General features: G+C 35.4%; 2 protein-coding genes across 2 annotated transcripts; both read left to right on the top strand.

Annotated features, from left to right (window-relative positions):
- The first annotated feature begins 75 nt into the window (after window positions 1–75).
- On the top strand, window positions 76–3,827 carry LOC130629424 (chloride channel CLIC-like protein 1). The gene is made up of 5 exons (XM_057442607.1): window positions 76–539; window positions 1,134–1,439; window positions 1,668–1,867; window positions 2,494–2,692; window positions 2,794–3,827. Exons 1-5 carry the CDS (start codon window positions 336–338, stop codon window positions 3,697–3,699), a joined length of 1,815 nt encoding a protein of 604 aa, XP_057298590.1. The 5' UTR covers window positions 76–335; the 3' UTR covers window positions 3,700–3,827.
- Window positions 3,828–14,919: 11,092 nt separating this feature from the next.
- On the top strand, window positions 14,920–19,974 carry LOC130629419 (uncharacterized). The gene is made up of 5 exons (XM_057442598.1): window positions 14,920–15,091; window positions 17,600–18,190; window positions 18,625–18,705; window positions 19,313–19,450; window positions 19,729–19,974. The coding sequence occupies exons 2-5, from the start codon at window positions 17,626–17,628 to the stop codon at window positions 19,812–19,814; spliced, it is 870 nt and encodes a 289-aa protein (XP_057298581.1). The 5' UTR covers window positions 14,920–15,091; window positions 17,600–17,625; the 3' UTR covers window positions 19,815–19,974.
- Window positions 19,975–20,009: the final 35 nt, after the last annotated feature.

The following is a 20,009-nucleotide window of genomic DNA, read 5'->3' as shown; positions in this document are numbered from 1 at the left end:
TGACTCTAGTTTTATTTAATTTTGAAAATATGAAACAACTACGTTCAAGTTTTGTGTGCCAGCTCGGTTCAACATTCTTTAATCATACTAGTCGTTAGCCGTGGAAAAATCCACGGGTTCGCCCGTCATTTTATACCGCATTGGGCGCGTTTCGCTACTAGCTAAGCTATCATTTTGCGTGACAGACAGACAGACGTACAGACGTATACGGGTATTATAATATAGATTTGCAACAGTGAATGATCTGAGACTGGGTGATGTTCTACTTTCATCCCCCTCCCCTTTAACTATTCTAAAACAAATCAACATCTAAAAATTTATTTTCTATTTTTAGAATGTATACAATAAAAAATATAAATATTCTCCACGATGTTGTTTTTTTACTCTCCCTCACTGTGGTTGTATCAAGTGATACTGTTGATGAGAATGGAGGCGTTTATAACACCTACGATGAGAGCGGATGGGTGGACCCGTACGATTTGACAACAAGCAGACCAGCGAAGAAACAAGAAAGAGTGACTTCGGATAGTGACGAGTTGGTAGGTATGTCAAGATATAACGTAAGGGCGCTTTTGTGGAACGCCTGTGGCGGTTAATTTTAATCTTTTTTTATTTTTGAAAGGGGCGTTGGTTTTTAATTTATATTTTTTTAAAATGTAATGAGCTTTTATTTAAAACCTAAAATTGCATTTGATATAAATTTAAAAAGTATAAATTTCAAAGTAGCAGAGTATTTTTCTGGATGAATAAGTGTGAAAAGTGCAGTACACCCAGTGGTTGCGAATTAGCGCCAAAATCAAAGCAAAAATTTACTGGACTGAAGAACTTAAATTGGCCTCGAGGAATGCTGCATTACATTATACGAATCACAAGGGTTTTTTTTAATAGTAAATCTGCAAGTTACGTCTTATTGCACAATGCTTTCTTGCGATCTTGTGTCTCTAAAATTATGAACAGTTCAAATGGTATGATCTTAAAAAAAAAATTATGAAAAAAAGTAACATTTAACCCACGAATAAAATATCTGACATTTAAGCTTATGTTCTGTCTTGGTATCTTTTTGTATATTTATTTGTTTTTATTGATTTGATTTTATCATTTTTTATTATATTTTTGTTATTTTTTTACTTTAGGTTAAAAAGCTGGCTGATTTTCAAGATGAGGCTAGCACGTGTCGCGAATCGCTACAACAAGTGAAGAATGAATTACTGAACTGCAAGTTCGAAGAACGTTCACCTGTAGTGAATGACCTCACATACTTTAAACATCTCGTTAACACATTCGTCAAATTAGCAGAAGTGCAAGGTGACCAGGGCGATGTTTATGCAGCTTACTTCAGTCTTAGTGAAGAGAATCGGAATCTTGCATTGTCGTTGCTAGGGAAAACTGATCTCAGTGAAGCTAAGAAAATCCTAGATATTTTGCAAGATGCTTTTCAAGTAAGTTATCGTCATCGTCCCAGCTATTGTTGTGGTAGGGTGTCGTAATTATCGTCTTCGTCGTTATTGTTGTCGTTGTTATTGTCGTGGTAGTTGCCGTTATTATTGCCGTGTTTATTGTCTTTGTCGTGGTTATTATCTTTGCTGCGGTCGTTTTATTTCAAGTTTTCTAATCAAAACATACTTACCATATATTAGATTTTTATATCGTCTTCTGTTACATTTCAGCCTTCATCGACGTCGCCTTGGAAACAGGCGTCAGAAATCATTACACCTCGCGTTATAATCGGAGCTGTCGGTATTAATCTGCTCATGTTTTTGTTATTATTTGTGACAAGACAGGTGCAGTTGACTCAGAGTTGGAAGAGAACAGTAATGATCACATTCCTGCTTTGTTTTATGTGCAGTATACCCTGGGAATGGCACCGGTAAGACTTTTGGTACTTTGTTTTTACGTTACGTGACTATCAATAATGGCAGTGATGTTTTCGACGATGTGTACGCAGTGTTAAAAGCGCTTCTCGTTTTGCATTTGTGTATGCTTTACAACGCCATCTCTAAGTCACGCCTTCCGTTTTGTTTAGGGTCTTGCAATATTTGTCCAAAACTCGTTTTACCACCTCCCTTTTCCACACTGACCCTTGTGATAATGCGAAGCCACAATGCTAACTAGGGTTAGTGTGAGTGGAATCAACAAAAAATGATTGAAGTGTTGTTGATGTAGTATTTGTTTCGGTGTCGCTTCACAAAAGGTAGCAGTGGCTTAGTGGTAGAATATCATGCTTAGAAGGTATGGGTTCCTGTTTCGAATTCTATCTTTGATGGTTGGAAATCTCACGTCACATAGAGGTATTGCTGCCAGCTTAACTCACCCCTTAGTGTCCATGTTACAGGTGGAATGACGGCTTGTTAGGGGAGATTTCCACTACGATATACGATCAGGAAAAAGTATCCCCACTATTTGTAGTGGCTACGATTTAATTGAAACGAATGATAAAACGTTGAAGGGATTGAGAATTTTTATTTAATTTTAGTTAGCTTGTCTTATTTTTAGTATGTACAAAGTTGAGCTAGCAAAGAAAACATCAGAGGCCATGAAAGATGTACCTGAAGATTGCTTTCCAAATAATTTGACCCCGTGGAAATCAGTGACGCTGTGGTTTAAAGATACATTCACAACATCTGATGACGCTTGCGCGAAGTATCATCAAAACATTCTGGTGGATCCAGTTTGGGAGGTCTCTCCCTTACAGGTAATGTTTTCCTCTTAATCCAAAATAGTTAGCAGTGGAGTATGTATCTTTCTCCCTCCCTGTTTATACACGAAATAAGTATACTTGTATTTCGTTCGCAGGCGACAGCTGTTTGTGCTTCACGATTTATTTTCGAACCGATGAAACAATTTAGCAGCGCTCTCGGTGTAAGTTTTCGCTTGTTAATGAAAGAAGTACCTGTGCAGTGGCAGCCTGTGCTCTTCGTTGTCATCGTTCTCATTGTTGTGTTCGTTGTCATGGCAATGACCGGGTTTGAGATCTCTTCACCACTTTTAAGAGTCGGGTTTCGACAAAACGTACGTGGAAACGAAGGAGAGCGCATATTGCAGCTTGAAGGACAAGTGAGGAAATTAAATGAAGAGCGATTGGCTTTGCAGCAGAATATGTTGGAACAAAACCAATTAAGGATCGGTCAAATCGAATATGACAGGGGCGTACAAAATGTAAGACAACGCCCTTATAACAACGAAGCAAGTCCACCCAGAGATCGAGTTGGAGGCGGAACGAGAAAGCGAAAATCTGTAAAAAACACGCCCATAAGCAGTACAAATGAAAGCGTTGATGAATCCAGCGAAATGATAGAATGCCTGGAAAGTCTGAATTTAAACGAGACAGCGGAGGGCGTTGCTGCGCCCATCACAGTTAATGACGTTGCGGCACCCATCAACGAAGATGTAGATTTTCCCGGATGCTCCAATGTTTCCTCTATTTTGCGATCGATGGAACGCTCCAATGTTTCCTCTATTTCGCCATCGATGCAAGGCTCCAATGTTTCCTCTATTTCGCCATCGATGGAACGCTTATCGTCTGTGCCATGTGAACATGATGAAAACCCAGACCAGAACAGTGGATCTGATAGGGAATACGCAGATGGTGCAAGTAGCGCCCCAAGACAGGAATCAACTGACATTATGGGTACTAAATTGGTGTCCGAAGATATCGGGATTTCCGACTCAGACTATGAATTTGTAAGCAAAGAGAGTTGAAGAATATGTGTTAGTAATAGTTTTGTTAATAGATTTTAGATTATCATGTTTATAAACTTTTCTTCTCTTCATGAATATAATTTTTGTAACAGAGCTAAGTGTTAAAAGTTAATTTTTTATATTCAAAAGTGGATGATTTTATTGTTGTCTGCCATTTTATTTTTTAGAATTTTAGTACAACTGAGATCATTTTAACTGCTAACTCACAAAATATTGAGAAATTTAACACTGGGTGTTATTTCATAAAGTATCAGAAAATCTCCTTTAAAGTTTTTCGTTCAGGGAAAATTCTAGAAGCTGTTGAACTTTCGAATAACAAACAAACAACAACAACTGTGACAATCTTTAATTTTAATATTTCAGTGATATAAAATTTATAAAACTGTGCCGCGTATGCTTGTGAAATCTTTCTGTTCAATAACTTATTTCTCAAATACAAAATGTGTATAAAACAAAGCAAATGTTGCAAGACTGGCGCTCAATTTACAAAAAGTCCAATCAATAAATTCAGCAACATTTATTTTCATATTTTTCATTGCTCGCTTAATTAAGGTGTGTTACATGTGACATTTGAATCTACTTGTTAAATGTCGCAACTGCTTAAGTCTAACGATTCTAATTCTACTACTCGTTGTTCGTCCGTCGTATAACCGGAGCTTCACTATTTTATGCATTCTTAGCACGGAGTAGTGGATACAGGTGTAAATATAAAAGATTACAATAGTCTGAAAATTATCAATTGATTTTTATATATTTATAAAACAAAATAATACAAGTAGCATAAAAATATAGAATATAAAATAAAATCGTGAAAATATTAAAATATACCTATTTAAAATATACTTAAAAAGAAAAAAAGAAAATAATATACTTAAAAAAAATTTCTTATAAACACTTGAAAACTTCAAGAAGACAAAGTTAAAAACAACAAGAAGCCCTGGGGGCTCTAAGAATTTCCGCGCGCTACCAAAATATTTGATGAAAACCTGCTAATTCGTTGTGTTATTGTGCCAAACATTCGAAGGGGTTTGGTGCATGAACCTCTGAAGATAAAGCACACCAGTGACATATCTTACAACAAACGCAAACAAAACGAAACGTGTCATAATAAACTCACATTTTAAAAGAAATTGCTAACAAAAAATACAGCCTATCATTCATGGTTGAAAGTCTTGCGATTGAAACGTTTATGGTCTTAAACGGCATTAGTTGACAAAAAATCAAAATTTTGATGTGACCATCATTTTCAGCATACTTTTTTTATTAACTGTGTCAATTTTTGTCGAAAATAAAGCAGTTTTAATTTTTGGATAAATTTTGGCCTGAAATGACATTTAGGCAAGAAGAAATCAAACTTTTGTACCATCATCATTTTCAGCATACTTTATTTGTTAACTGTGCCAGATTTAGCCGAAAATGAAGTGATTTCAATTTTTGGACTAATTTTGGCCTAAAATGGCATTTAGGTGACAAAAATCAAAATTTTGATGTCACCATTATATTCAGCATACTTTATTTGTTAAGTGTTCCAAATTTTGTTGAAAATAAAGTAGTTCTAATTTTTGGACCAATTTTGGCCTAAAATGACATTTAGGTGACAAAAATCAAAATTATTATGTCACCATTATGTTCAGCATACTTTATTTGTTAACTGTGCCAGATTTAGCCGAAAATGAAGTGATTTCAATTTTTGGACTAATTTTGGCCTAAAATGGCATTTAGGTGACAAAAATCAAAATTTTGATGTCACCCTCATGTTCACCATACTTTATTTGTTAAGTGTTCCAAATTTTGTTAAAAATTAGTTCTAATTTTTGGACCAATTTTGGCCTAAAATGACATTTAGGTGACAAAAATCAAAATTATTATGTCACCATTATGTTCAGCATACTTTTTTGTTAACTGTGCCAAATTTTGTCGAAAACAAATACAAATTTTGGCCTGAAGCGTCAATACTAGACTTCCCAGTAGTTAAGGAGCTTGGGTACGAAGTTTACATCTGAAACGGACCAACGTGAAATCCCAGGGTCGATTTTTTTTTCGAAAAATGCTCCGAAATAAAAAAACGACAGTTCTAAAGATCTTCCTACGCCTTCGGGCGCGGAAATTCAAAAACAAACAAACAAAAAAGAAAACAGAAGCAAAGTATAGACAAGTTAAAAACAAAAATCGAATAAGCCAAGATGATGAGTATAGGAGAGAGACTACCACTATCACTTGTGTCAAAATTAGCTCAAATCCCAAAACAAGTTGCTTCAAAAGAATTTAGCATGATATCTACACCAACGTCTGTTTTTTTTGGTATTTCCATGGCATTCTCGAACCTCTTACGCATAAAATTGTTGACTTCAATATTTCGAAGGAAAGTCTTGTTCGGAGCCATGTAATCAATGTTGGGTAGTCTTCGTTTTGTTATGAAGAGTTTTTTTTGCAAGTTCTTGAAAAAAAAACGTGACATTCATTTCCCATACCTCTATTTGTACCCATCACAAGCGGTATGAAGGTACCATGTTCAACATTTATTATCCTTTCATTATATGATCTCTTCTTCTCGCTTTCTTGATCATAAAAGGTTTTCGTTGTGGATTGATTTTTTGGAGTTTATGTGCGTGTTACGAACATCAAAAAATGCCGTTTGTCCATGTCGCTAAAAATCATTCGCCTTTATATCCAGTCGAGATTCGTCACTTCTGTTTGCTGATTTCAAACGAAAATGCTCGTTTGTGAATGGAATAAGGTGTGGTTCAGCTTCTACGTTGTGACATGTACGATTAAGTAACGATGTGAGTAAGTCACGAACGTTATCATGTCTTTTCGATACAAATCCACCTTTCTTGCACGAAAGAGCATGATTTACAGTAAATGTACAGTAAATTTACAGTAATCTCCACATGTACAAAAACTTGGTAATCCTTTCAATGGTAAATTGTAACGCAGTCTTAAAGCGTCACTAAATTTCTCTTTATTCAAGTCAAGCCCTTATTGTTCAATAGGAATGGCGTTTAACCATAAGCTCGCCCCTTTGTCACGAGTTTGCTTGACAAAGCCACCATCGCTGGGTGATAACGAAAGCAATGCTTTAAAGTATTCTGGTAGCGGTTCATCCTGCGCAAAGATTGTCGGCGGAAAGTGATCGTTCAATACGTTCTCAATTGGTTTCAAATGGTTTTCGAAACCCTGTATTGTTTTCATAAAGTAAGTAAACTTCGATTTGTAGGCTTTGGTGAGTGCTGTATAAGCTGCACGTGGTTGAGTTTGAGCTATCTTAGACAAATTAGCTAATTCTTTTGCCCAGTTTTCGACCTTATCACTACAGTACGTATCCTTGAAAGTTTTCAAACCAATTACAGCACCCAAGTGTCTCTTTCCATCAAGGGTAATACTTAAGGACTCCTTAAATAGACTTTTTACATACTGGGCTAGTTTCTGCGATTTTACAATTAACCATGTTTTTGATCCGTTAACATAATATCCTGATTTTTCTCCTTCTTTTACAAGGTTTTCATACCAGCTATGTAAATTCAATGTCTTTCCAGCTGCAGCAGCGCTATCAGCGATCCATACTTGCTTGATTTCGGGTTCAGCGATCTGCATATAATTGATGATAGTAGCTGTACATAGAGAGTACCATGGCATGACCAAGGGATCACCTTGGGTGGTTCCCTCTCTGGATTCGATTTTAGCACAACCTGATATAAATAGTCGTGAGGGTTTACGATGCGTATTGATAATGTAAGCACATAGTACCGGGCATATTATTCTAATATTGTGTAAAGCTACTGAGCGATTCATTGAATTAAAAGCGCTCTATAAGTAGGACTGCAACAGTTTTGAAAATTTCCTTCATAACATGAATTGCCGCCTCTGCACCCCCTAAATATAAAAGAATGTTGATACCAGGCTAGTCTTGTGCCGGGTTGCTTTCTATTTAGCTATTTTTTTTCACATCTTAGAAAGGTTTCGTCTTAAAAAGGAACAGCTTTAAATTCATGGAGACGTAATAAATAAGACAAAATAAATAAAATAATAAATGTCCTAATGATAATACCTCGTTTCCAGGGCTTTTTTTTTGAATTTTTGATATTGTGTAAAAGAAAAACTAGAAACGAGATTGCAAAGAAGTGGTTATCTTTGAAGCAATTAAAAAACTTTTTAATTTCACACATTCGTAGAAATGTGTGATTTGGTATGGGCCGCGTTCTGTCATGGTGGTAACGAAAAGTTAAAAGGAGGGCGAATGGTATCAAAATCAAAGCCACCACAAATAGCGTGCTATATTGACCAAAAATTTGTGTTTATGTATTGTTTTGTGCGTGTAGCAGCGTTTTTTTGTTTTCTTTTTATTAATCGTGTAGCTTTACATAGCATACCCAAAATAATGAAACCAGTAGATATATATCCTATTTGAATTTCGAGAAATCTCGCATCAAATGAGGGTGTTCATTTTGAAATTGGTTGTTTTGATTTACTGTATAAATCAATACTGATCAATACTGATAATATTATAATGTTCGAAATTGACTCGAGTTGTGTGCTCTCCAGCTATATCTCAGTTATCGAAAAATAGTCACAACTTTTAATATGATTTAATTTATCATCATCTCTTTCTCTAAGTTTATGCCTTACTATTTTATACCAAATTTTATCATTGTATATTTTATATTTTAATACAGTGGACTCTCTATTACTCAAACCATAAAAAACAATTGGGTCCTATCCGTACTGTCCTGACTGAAGAACAAGAGACTGATCTAGGATCATATATACTTGCTCTAGACAATTCTTTTTATGGATTATCCAAAAATGAACTAAGAAGGGTTATATATGAATATTGTGAAAGCAATAAAATTAAGCACCCTTTTAATAAAGTTCATTAAATGGCAGGACGTGATTTTGTGTCAGGTTTTCTTAAACGCCGGCAGACATTGTCATTACGAAACCCCAGAGGCTGTTTCATTAAAGAGAGTGTTCGGACTAAACAAAACCTCCATCGACCGATATTTTAAAAATCTTAAAACAGTCTTAGAGAAATTTAACATTACGCCACACCGAATATTAAATGTTCATGAATCTGGTTTAACATGTTTTCATTTGGTGTTGGCACCAAAGGGCAAGCGTATTGTAGCCACCGCAACAAGTGGCGAAAGAGGTGTAACCGCTGTTGTTTGTTGCAGTGCTACGGGCAGTTATGTTCCACCAATGATGATTTTCAAACGTAAAAGAAAAAAGGCAAGATCTAACAGAAGGTGCTCCAGTTGGAACACTAAATGAAGTTTCTGATAGTGGGTGGATAAATACGGAATTGTTTATGGTCTACCTTAGCCATTTTGCTGAGCATGCTAAACCGACAAAGGATGATCGTGTCCTCTTAACTTTAGATAGGCACAAAAGCCATACAAAAAATATTGGACTTATAGACTTCACACGAGATAATGGCATTATTAACAATTATAATTTTACAGGTTGACTACGTCAGAAATAATAACAATCCTGGTATCAATGTAGGACCTGTTGAAACAAAGAATAGTAATAAATGAAATTTTAAAATAGGTAATAATTTAGGTAAATTTTTTTTTCTATACATATTATACAAAAACAAATAAATAAATAAGGTATCGAAAATAAATAAATTAATTAGATAGGTGAGATGGAAAAAAGCAAACTGGTACACTGATGACACTGGTACACTGATGACGTAAGAATGGGATAGCACGAAAATTATTCTACACTGCTTAGTCAAAACACTCACATACAGGCATCAAAATCAATAGAGAGAGAATCCTAGAACAAAATGAAAGGCAATTAGGATACAAAAGTGATTCAAATTGGATCAAATAGCATGAGACAAACAAAGTTATGGAGGAAAGAAATTAAACAATGCAAGAAAACCAAAAATCAAAACAAAATATACATAGTAACGATAAACATCACTTGAACTAGAAAAACAAACAGACAGTAAAAATAAATTGAATAACTAAGACAAATTAACTACGTTGATGCTTCTTTTAAAAATAATAAATGACTTTTCGTTTCTCAAAGGTAAATCAAGTTTATTGAACAGCAAGGTTCCTTGATAAGCAGTGGTTTTGCGACCAGCTTCGGTTCGAACACGTGGTACTCTGAGTAACGATTTGTTACCACGTGTGTTGATTCGATGTTCTATAAATTCGTATTGAACATTTTGAATTGGTTCCAGGTTGTGAATCGATTTAAATACATCGGTTACCATTTTTCGATTTCTTTGTAGATCAATTTCCGGCCAGGACATTGCAGAATCTGTGCCAATGATCCTTTTTGCTCTATTTTGTTGCGCTTGAAACTTGATTTTCCAGGTTAAGTTCAAGCCAGAAAATAGAGGGTAGCAATAATGAAACAGTGGATTTATCATGGATTTCTAGATCGTTGGTGGTAAAGTATAACGAATTCGACTGAGCAATGTAACACGTGAGCATATTCTCTTGTAAACCGATTTATAATGAAAATTCAAATTCAAATGTTGATCTAATGTTACTCCAAGATATTAGTACGATTCAGGTCGGTTCAATTCTACAGTATTGATATTGATCAAACAATTTGGTTGTTTGGATGGACGGGAACCATATAATACAAATTCAGTTTTTCCTTTTTTAAGGTTAAGTAGCAAACAATTGTCGTTCACCCATCTTTGAACAATTTGAGATTTAGATTGAGATTGATATCAATTGAGATTGTCTCCCTTCCACGACACACCTCGCATAAATTGCAACCTCTTGATCGGACATTTTTTAAACCGCTCAAAGTTGCTTTTAATACAGCTTGTACTTCTTGGATGCGACTACATCCTGGCCGAAGAATCACCCGCATATCTTAAGGCAGCCACAATCGAAAACGCGATATCCGGTTTTTGATGCACTGGAATTGTTCCTTACGATGCATCAATTTTGGCAGAAAAAGAATTTTTGTCAGATCCGAGAGAACCACTTGCTACCCCAGATGTTAGCACCATTACAGAAGAGCCAACCGCTATTGCATCTTCATCGCAAGCTGGATCGAGTGTTGATGCCATAGACATGATTGTTCATTCAACGCCAGTGAGTTTTAGGGAAATTTTAAAGTTCCCGATATTGTTAAACAGAAAAAAACGAAGCGAAGTGAAGAATCAGAAAATATTACAGGATTACCATACAAGTTATCTTTGGAGAAATCTGAGAAAGAGACAAAGGAACCATCAAATTCGAAGAAACAACCAAAGGCGAAAAAAGAAACATTAAAAAAGAAAAAAACGACACCACCAGTTGTAGAAGATTGCGAATGTTTAGTTTGCGGTGATTGGTGGCACGAGTCATTGCCAGGAGAAAACTGGATGCAGTGTATAAAGTGTTCAGTATGGCTTCATGAACTACCTTACTTGTATTAAAATTCGCGCTGTACTAGAATTCGCGCAGACCTAAGGTGCGCGAAATTAAGACTGAGCGAAAAATAATCCGCGCGAATAGCTTTCCTATCACAAACTTGGAAGTCGCTTAAGAAACCCTAAATTGATATGTAATTTAGTAACAGTTTTTGTAAGTAAAAATTTGAGATAGTTTTCAGCTGGTATAGTGACTTCTTTTCTGTTTTAAATAAAATTAAAATTACAATGAAACCTCTTCTTCTTCGTCTTCGTCTTCCTCCTCGACCTTTATCTCCAGCGGGATTTTCTCTGGCTCAAGGTAATTTTCGAGCATGAACCCTTTCATTTTTCGGAAGACTTCTTTACATAGCATTAATCATTGGTCAGACGAAGAAAAATCAATTGAGCTCATCAACAAGGTTCTCGTACCTTACGTCCAAAAGAAGAAAAAAGAGCTTGGTTTTCGTTCATCAAAGAAATGGCTATTGATTGCAGATGTATTCAAAGCACAATGGACTGACAAGGTCAAAGATCTAGTCGAAAAACATCATGGAAAGATGGTTCCAGTTCCTCATAATATGACAAATTACTTCCAACCACTTGACCTTACTGTCAATCGATCATGTAAATCATTTTTACGTGACCAAGCACAGACGTGGTATGCTGAACAAGTGCAAGCCCAGATCGCTAATGGAATTGCACCAGAAAATGTTTCTGTCGACTTGAAAATCAGCATTCTCAAGCCTCTACATGCTAAATGGGTCACCAAATACTATGATCATATTCGTACAAGAAAAGAAATCATAATAAACGGTTGGCGCAGATCGGGAATCATCGATGCACTTAGAGAGCAAGTTCACAAAGAGGACCCTTTCGAATAATTTTTGTATTATTTTTTATGCTGTTGAAAAGAACTGTTTGAAGAAAAAGAAAAGATCTACCAAACTGTACTGTAATTAATAGCTTTTAAAATCTCCTTTGATTTGCAACGTTTGCTTTAGTTTGACGAATAAATTTCAATTGAAAGACATTTCGACCATCGTTTTAGAACAATATGCAGAGTTTTTAACGAGAGTAGACATTTTGGGGTGCGCGAATTTAAAACTGAGCGAATATCTCCACTTTAGGATGCGCGAATTTAAGTCGCGCGAATTTAAAACTGAGTGAAAAATAGTACGACTCCAATCCAAGTACAAGTAAGGTATGTTGTTTTCAGATAAACCTATTTGTGACTTCTGTGACTAATTTTATTTGTTTTTTATTTTAATTATTTTATACACGATTTATATACGGTTAGGATTCTTATAGCTATATTTTAGTACTTTATTTTCATTTAACCTGCTAACTTGTTGCTACTAAGTAGTGGTACTAAATTTTACTTTTGTCAGACATTTAATAGAAGTTTAAAAACTCGATATTTTCTCCTTTGTTCCTGGATTTCTAACCCATCTTACCCCAACTGTTGGGGTAAGATGAGTCAGCACACTATTGTGTACAAATAAAATGGCAGCCATGTTGCTTTTCTTCTGTAATTTTTTTTTGGTTTGTTTTTAGGTTTTGTATCATTGTTTAAGCCTGTATTAGATTTTCTTAAAAAAAACAATTGTCTTCTTAGTTTTTTTAAGTTTCTTCCCTTAATTGACTCGTCTTGCCCCGAATTACGCTGTAACTTGAATCTCTCCTTAACTCGAGCGTTTTTTTTTGTCTCTTCGGGTACTTCCTCTCTATAACTCGGACGTCTCATGTATCAGATATCTAGAACTTTATATGACACAGTATCTAAAACTTTATATGACACAACCAGTTTTTTTTGCATTGTATTGGCTCTGTAAACGTAAGTAGAGTCCTAACTGATTCGAATGTTTTGTATCTACATGTGTCATTCGAACAAAATGTAAACACGATTCTTTGATTGATTCTTTGATTGAAGTTTTACAATCATGGCGTCTGTTGCTGGGACAAAACGCAAAGCATAAAACAAGTCCTGCAAAATAAAATACAAAGCGTTAGGAGTTGGAGAAAGGAACTGCTCCAAAAATGTTGCTGCCCGATTCGGTGTACCTACCAGTACTTTGTCAACCTTGCAAACTCTAATTTCGGATTTCTTTTCTTCCCAAGAATAAATCGTTGAGATAAAATATTTTCTAGTTTTACAATCATGGCATCTGTTGCTGGGACAAAACGCAAAGCAGAAAACAAGTCCTACAAAATAAAATACAAAGCGTTAGGAGTTGGAGAAAGGAACTGCTCCAAAAATGTTGCTGCCCGATTCGGTGTACCTACCAGTACTTTGTCAACCTTGCAAACTCTAATTTCGGATTTCTTTTCTTCCCAAGAATAAATCGTTGAGATAAAATATTTTCTAGTTTTACAATCATGGCATCTGTTGCTGGGACAAAACGCAAAGCAGAAAACAAGTCCTACAAAATAAAATACAAAGCGTTAGGAGTTGGAGAAAGGAACTGCTCCAAAAATGTTGCTGCCCGATTCGGTGTACCTACCAGTACTTTGTCAACCTTGCAAACTCTAATTTCGGATTTCTTTTCTTCCCAAGAATAAATCGTTGAGATAAAATATTTTCTAGTTTTACAATCATGGCATCTGTTGCTGGGACAAAACGCAAAGCAGAAAACAAGTCCTACAAAATAAAATACAAAGCGTTAGGAGTTGGAGAAAGGAACTGCTCCAAAAGATGTTGCTGCCCGATTCGGTGTACCTACCAGTACCTTGTCAACCTTGCAAACTCTAATTTCGGATTACTTTTCTTCCCAAGAATAAATCGTTGAGATAAAATATTTTCTAGTTTTACAATCATGGCATCTGTTGCTGGGACAAAACGCAAAGCAGAAAACAAGTCCTACAAAATAAAATACAAAGCGTTAGGAGTTGGAGAAAGGAACTGCTCCAAAAGATGTTGCTGCCCGATTCGGTGTACCTACCAGTACCTTGTCAACCTTGCAAACTCTAATTTCGGATTTCTTTTCTTCCCAAGAATAAATCGTTGAGATAAAATATTTTCTAGTTTTTATTTTTTCAGTCTGTTCTTAGCCCACAAGGTCGAGATTTTATCCTGTACAAAGAAAGATTTCGGCCCCATTCCATATAACGGAGAAAATTCTCGCTTAATTGGCCATTTATACAAAATTTATACAAAAACTTGGAAAAACTCCCAACTCTCTATTACCCGAACCTCTCTATTACTCGAACGGTTTCTGATTCCCCGTGGCTGTTCGAGTTATGAAGAGTCCACTGCAAATACATTTTAATTTTTTATCATCATAGTGTTGTGTAAATGTTTAAACCGCTTTTTACATTAGACATAAGAAATTTGATTGACAATATTTTATGTTAAAACTTGGACATCATGTGTATGTGTACAAATTAAAACAACATTTTACGACGTTTCGGGTGTCATACACCCATTTTCAAGTAAAAAAAAAATTATACAACAGGTCTATATAAACAAGAACACTGCCATAGATACAAGATATATAAACATAACCAATATTGAAGTATAAAGTATGTATACAATATAAATGTGTGATCAAACCGGACAGTTTTCTTGTTCTAATTAGCTTCATTTGTAAACGCGTTGTGACAATGGCCGTAAGTATACTCTACCGGAGTTAAAGGGGAACTTTTGTTTGATATATTACTTCACCAGGAAAATGTCCAGTAGGATGTGTAGTATCAGCTTTGACTTTATTCGGATTTCCGAGATGCAGCATAAGCAAATTGTTTAAAAATACAGACTCTCCCTATGAGAAGTTATAGGTATTAAATACATACGTTGTTAATTAGTTGGAAAAGCCCTAAGAAGGAGAGTGATGATTTGTTTTTATTGCTTCTTAAAAACAAACGTGACAAAATCAACATGTCAATACACGATTTTATAATGCTGTATTGCAAATCGAAAGTAGACACTTAACTTGTGATAGAACAGAGTGCGTTTTAAACTCGGAAATTTGTATGTTGGTTATCTTATTTGTTATTTTATAACTTTTCAATGGCAAAGAGCAGGTAATTCTATGGTTTGAAAGTTTGTTTTGACTATCAAATTCAAAGTTGTACTATTTAATGCATTAAAATTTAAGTTTTGTTCCAACGATTGTTCGATAAAACGAAGCGGAATTACAAGGCTTGCATTTTCTGATAAGAAGGAGATCTCCCTTCAGAGCAGTAGCAACCTAGTGGCTGGGTGGAGGCTAGGCCCTAAAAACATTTTCGTTAAATATTAATGATATGGGGAGATTTGTGTAGAGGATGCGTTTTTTACTCAATCTAGGAAGTTAAAATTTTCAAGCAAGTTTCAATAAGTTGATGGGTTGATAATTACAACTATTGAAATTATTTGCTTTAATTTTTACAAAATTCTATTTAACTTTTTTCTTCTTCATTCAGACTTTCACGATATGAGCTACAACGCAATGTTTTTACTTCTGTCACTACAAAGCAATTTGTTCAATTTAATGTCAATTATGTCATTCCTATGCTATTCTTTGTATAACAATTAGTCTTTTTTATTTAAACGCGTTTCTTGTACTTATGAATCAAAGAGAGTAATAACACCATTGAAGCATTATATTTGAAAAAACCCGAGCTGCACACAAAATACACTGTTGTATACAAATCTGTGTTGACAAAAATAATATTGTTATGATCGGCGCCTCACGGTCTTTAATTATTTGTACATTTTGACGGCTGCTGCGTCTAATTCAATTTTCATTTGTTATATTCCATGCACCAGAGGTTTCGATATTAGTATTGGGTGTGTGTATACATACATTTCGAAGTATAAAAATATATAAATGTGCTTTAAAAATAATATTAACAATGGAAACAATAATATTTCAACGAATTCCAAAAATAGTATAACTGAAAGTTATTTTGCTCCAGGTACATTATTTCGTTGTACTTTTGGAAATGGTCGCAATTCTTTCTCCACTAAACACGAAATTAGATGGCTTCTCATCTGTTGCACATCAAATCGAGCTTTAATGGGCGATTTCCCATCCAGAATTTCGGCTGCGTAAGCTATGACAAATACCCCACAGTTGAAATCGTCTTCTTGCTTTTGAACAGGATGAAATGACATTGTGAGTTTTCTAGTTGAGGTGTCTTTGAATTTTTGATAGAGTGCGTTTAAACTCCTCAATGTATACCGACCAGCTTTGTTTTTCAAGCTGTCGCAAATTTGAACACGGTCACAGGAACAGAAGGAGAGTAGCCTATGTTGGTTTCCGTCATGTGGCAACTGTATGTGCTCGTTACTAACTGCTGAAAAGATAATTTGTTTTCTTTTGTGAATTGAGACCTGACTGGAAGTGGTCTATTTTGCCTAAAGCTTTGCATATTAGTTTTTAGGCAGCGTCCATCATGTTATCGTTAAGCCAGGCATCTTTAAATATCAAAATGTTTTGAACTTTTTCTTTTAAGTAATAAAACTCATTTTGTAACCAGAACGCGATATCTTCGTTTTTAGAAAGTGATTCAACAACACTTTTTCAGTAAATTCCAGTAAATACTTTTCTTAACAAAGAATAAGGCAAGCTGATCTTCATTTCTTTTCGCTGATAAGATTTGATATGTCTAAGATAAGTTCGCTATTTTGACCAAATACTTTCAATTTTCTGATACTAACAACAGATTTTGGCGTTAAAAGTGCTTGAATGCTTCATGCGCCTGAATGTAAACACGTGGAAGCAGTTGTATTCCTTTTTATTTTACGATTTGAAATCTAAAGCATATTCGAATTATTGAATGGTATTCTTGTATTGGGTTTTTAGAGCTGGAAATTGCGTTTAATAATATGGTTTCCACGATTTCATCTGGTAATTTATACCATAGATTAGTTGAGTCGGTTAGCTCGTCGTTTAGACATGGTTTGCCGCATTACATCCGTTTAAATAGGTTATTATCACAGTTAACATCATTTTCTTTTTCAGTTATAATGACGTAGTCATCGTTGATGTAATCCGTATTACCTCCTATATAAAGATTAAGAGGGAGCTTGTTAAACTTCATTTTTAAAACGGTTCCATTTTGTTTCTTTAATGAAACTAAGCCATGGTCGGTAAAGTTCGTCACCTCGTAAGGCCCCAACGAGTTGCATTTCTGGTAGAGTCCTAATTCCTCAATGGATTCCTGATTCACCAGGGTATTAAAACTCCCCATGTCAAAACTCCCCAGGGATTTAGGACTCATGGGTCTTAATTCCCTGAATTCCTACTTCCCCGTTACACTGGGGTATTTTACGCCTATGATATTTTAAATAGCCGTCCCGTTAAAGTATAATAGGTGGAGAATAGTACTGGAGATGAGTTGGCACCACGTGGTCTTTTCGCGCGAACAGAAAATGATGGCTTTTATTATAGAAAATTGTCGTTAGCCCATGAAAAAAATTCGCGGTTATTCGCGCATCGTGAATATTTCCCGCGCTGATATTTTGTGCTGTAATCGTGCGTGTTGTAGCATCACATAGTTTTGAAGCAAAAAATTGTATTTCGCTTCTTCTTCGTTTTATTATAGCAATTGATGGCATTAGCCGAAGTAACATGTCAGAAAAATTCAATACACTGTCAAAGACGTATTTTATAGCGTTATTTAACTTATTTTTCTTGACACTTTCAAATACGTCGGCAATCACAACAGAAGTGTTACCGACACCGCAACTAACGCGTTCAGAAATGACAAAAACAACGTCAACTAATACGACAAAAACAACGATTTTATTAGGGATGGCGACAAATTTAACGATGTCTACAGTGGTCGCTACAGATGTTGCGGTGTCAAATGTAGCAACCACGTTGCCGGTACCTTATTCAATTTTTATAACAGACATTAAACGCACAAGCACAAAAGAGAGACGAACACCATTAACATATCAAATGAACTCATATTCCAAACTGTTGACACAGTCCGCGCTATTCACACAGTTCACACATCGCGCGCTGTACACGCAGCTTACACAGTTTGCACAGTTCACACAGACCACGCAGTACCCATATTTCACGCAGTTAGCACAAACTACGCAGCTTACACAGACTACACAGTTCACACAGACCACGCAGTTACCGCAAACCACACAGACAGTAAGAACCAGCACTATAAAACCTACAGGTAAATTTTGTAACTATTTCAAAAGTCTCTAACGAAATGCATTGTTCATTTGCAACTTTATTGACTTACGACATTCATTCGAAAGCCGTTAAAAACTGCAGTGTGTTTCAAGTTATTTTGAAAAACAAAACAGAGGGGAAACAATATCGCTCTTAAGACAATTAGTACTCCATCCTGTATCTTCCCCACCTTGGTATCTGTTATGTGCGCAGTAAGATTAAAGGTATTTCGAAATTCCTTCCATAAAGTTTTAAAACTCTGTATCCTGCACAAAAAGAGTTTATTCATAGCCATTTCGATGAAAATCAGTTTTCATCATCCTTATTTTTGAGGCACAAATTAACTCCTAACAACATTTGAGGCACAAATTAACTCCTGTTTTAAAAAATTAAAAGTCGTTTCATTTCCAGTTTCTCTTTTTTTGCTTTCTTTAGAGTGTCCATCGTACGACTGCTCTTCGTGTGAACACGGCTACGTAAACTTTACGAGCAAATGTCCTTCTTGTAAATGTAAAGGTATGTGAGAACACGATGATGTAACCATTATGAACGAGTCTCTTTTCTGCAATTAAATATCAATGTTCTATCAGTTTTTAGTTGTTAAAGCGCGCGAATTTTTAAATACTTGGACAATGCAGTGAGGTTAGGCTATATGATGTTTAAAAGAAACGCATAAGACTCATAAATATTGACGCAGTTATGTGATAAAGTTGGTTATGCTACAACGATAATGCATTCGATAATGCATTTACCTGCAATGCATTCGTTAGAATTATACTATATGCGGTGTAACACTGTGGTAGAGCATTGGCTTTCAGTGCGAAAGGTCTTGGGTTCGAACCCGACGAGTCATGCCACGCACAGCAAAAGTTCCAATCGATTTTTTCTGATTAGCGATCAGAATAGGTTTGATATCTTCAGTGCCTTTTCAAAAGTTATTGTTTAATTAGGCAGTTGCTGTGCTTGCATGGCTTTTGTGGTTCAAACAGGAGATTTCAATGAACTTAAGACCTCTCTACAGACACATGCTAAGCAAGTTAAAACTTACAAAGACCCGTAAAAAAATTCGATTCGATGATTCAAGTACAGTCACGATTAATTTGTGATTTATTTAAAATTTTAGATGATCCTGACTTTGAATCGAAACGAGCAAGTTTGATAGTTGCTGCTGGTATATTACCAGGACTTCTTCTCCTGTTCTGTATTTGTTTGACTGTCCCCAAAGTATGCGCAGCCAATCAGAGGCGAAAACAAAGAAAAGGTGAGCTTTAAATTGTTTTTTTGTAAATGAAAAAAAAAATAATATCACAAGTTTGACTTGTTTCAAATTCTTTTGATACAGATTTAAGAACTGTTTTGTGCAACCTCGTTTCCAGAGCGTCTTTTCTCTTGCCATTAAATATTAAAAAAGACCGTGGAAACGAGGTTGCAGTTTTGTGGCTTAACCGTGACATTCCTACAAAAAGCATAACATTTGAATGCATGAAATTTCGCTTTATCATCTTCAAAAATACAGCGGATTCTCACTTTTCGTTATAGAATTACAAACGCCGAAAGGACACAAGTTTTCACGCAATTTGGTTTTACAAAATATGAATACAGTTGACGAAGCAGGTGGCACGTGATTCGCAACCTGCTGCCCAACCCTTTAATCAAAGCTAGATACAATACAAAGTTGCACACACACACGTACACACACATTTGTAAATAGGTTACAAAATAGTTATGGACAAAACTGGATGATATAAACAGTGGAATATAATAGGTGGAAAACCAGAACCATAAGCGACTCTTTCATATAATAAACTTCCGCCTTTTTG

The sequence above is a fragment of the Hydractinia symbiolongicarpus genome, chromosome 2 (assembly GCF_029227915.1).
Source record: "Hydractinia symbiolongicarpus strain clone_291-10 chromosome 2, HSymV2.1, whole genome shotgun sequence".
Classification (NCBI taxonomy): domain Eukaryota; kingdom Metazoa; phylum Cnidaria; class Hydrozoa; order Anthoathecata; family Hydractiniidae; genus Hydractinia; species Hydractinia symbiolongicarpus.
This window is presented reverse-complemented; position numbering and strand designations above follow the sequence as displayed.

What these genes read in the sequence shown, in the direction of transcription:
- LOC130629424 (XM_057442607.1), top strand. Translation starts at nt 336, where the DNA reads ATGTATACAATAAAAAATATAAATATTCTCCACGATGTTGTTTTTTTA. An exon ending in ATACCCTGGGAATGGCACCG is followed by an intron (nt 1,868 to 2,493) that starts GTAAGACTTTTG and finishes TCTTATTTTTAG; the next exon opens with TATGTACAAAGTTGAGCTAG. An exon ending in GGGAGGTCTCTCCCTTACAG is followed by an intron (nt 2,693 to 2,793) that starts GTAATGTTTTCC and finishes TTTCGTTCGCAG; the next exon opens with GCGACAGCTGTTTGTGCTTC.
- LOC130629419 (XM_057442598.1), top strand. Translation starts at nt 17,626, where the DNA reads ATGTCAGAAAAATTCAATACACTGTCAAAGACGTATTTTATAGCGTTA. An exon ending in CAGCACTATAAAACCTACAG is followed by an intron (nt 18,191 to 18,624) that starts GTAAATTTTGTA and finishes TGCTTTCTTTAG; the next exon opens with AGTGTCCATCGTACGACTGC. An exon ending in GAGGCGAAAACAAAGAAAAG is followed by an intron (nt 19,451 to 19,728) that starts GTGAGCTTTAAA and finishes TTTTCGTTATAG; the next exon opens with AATTACAAACGCCGAAAGGA.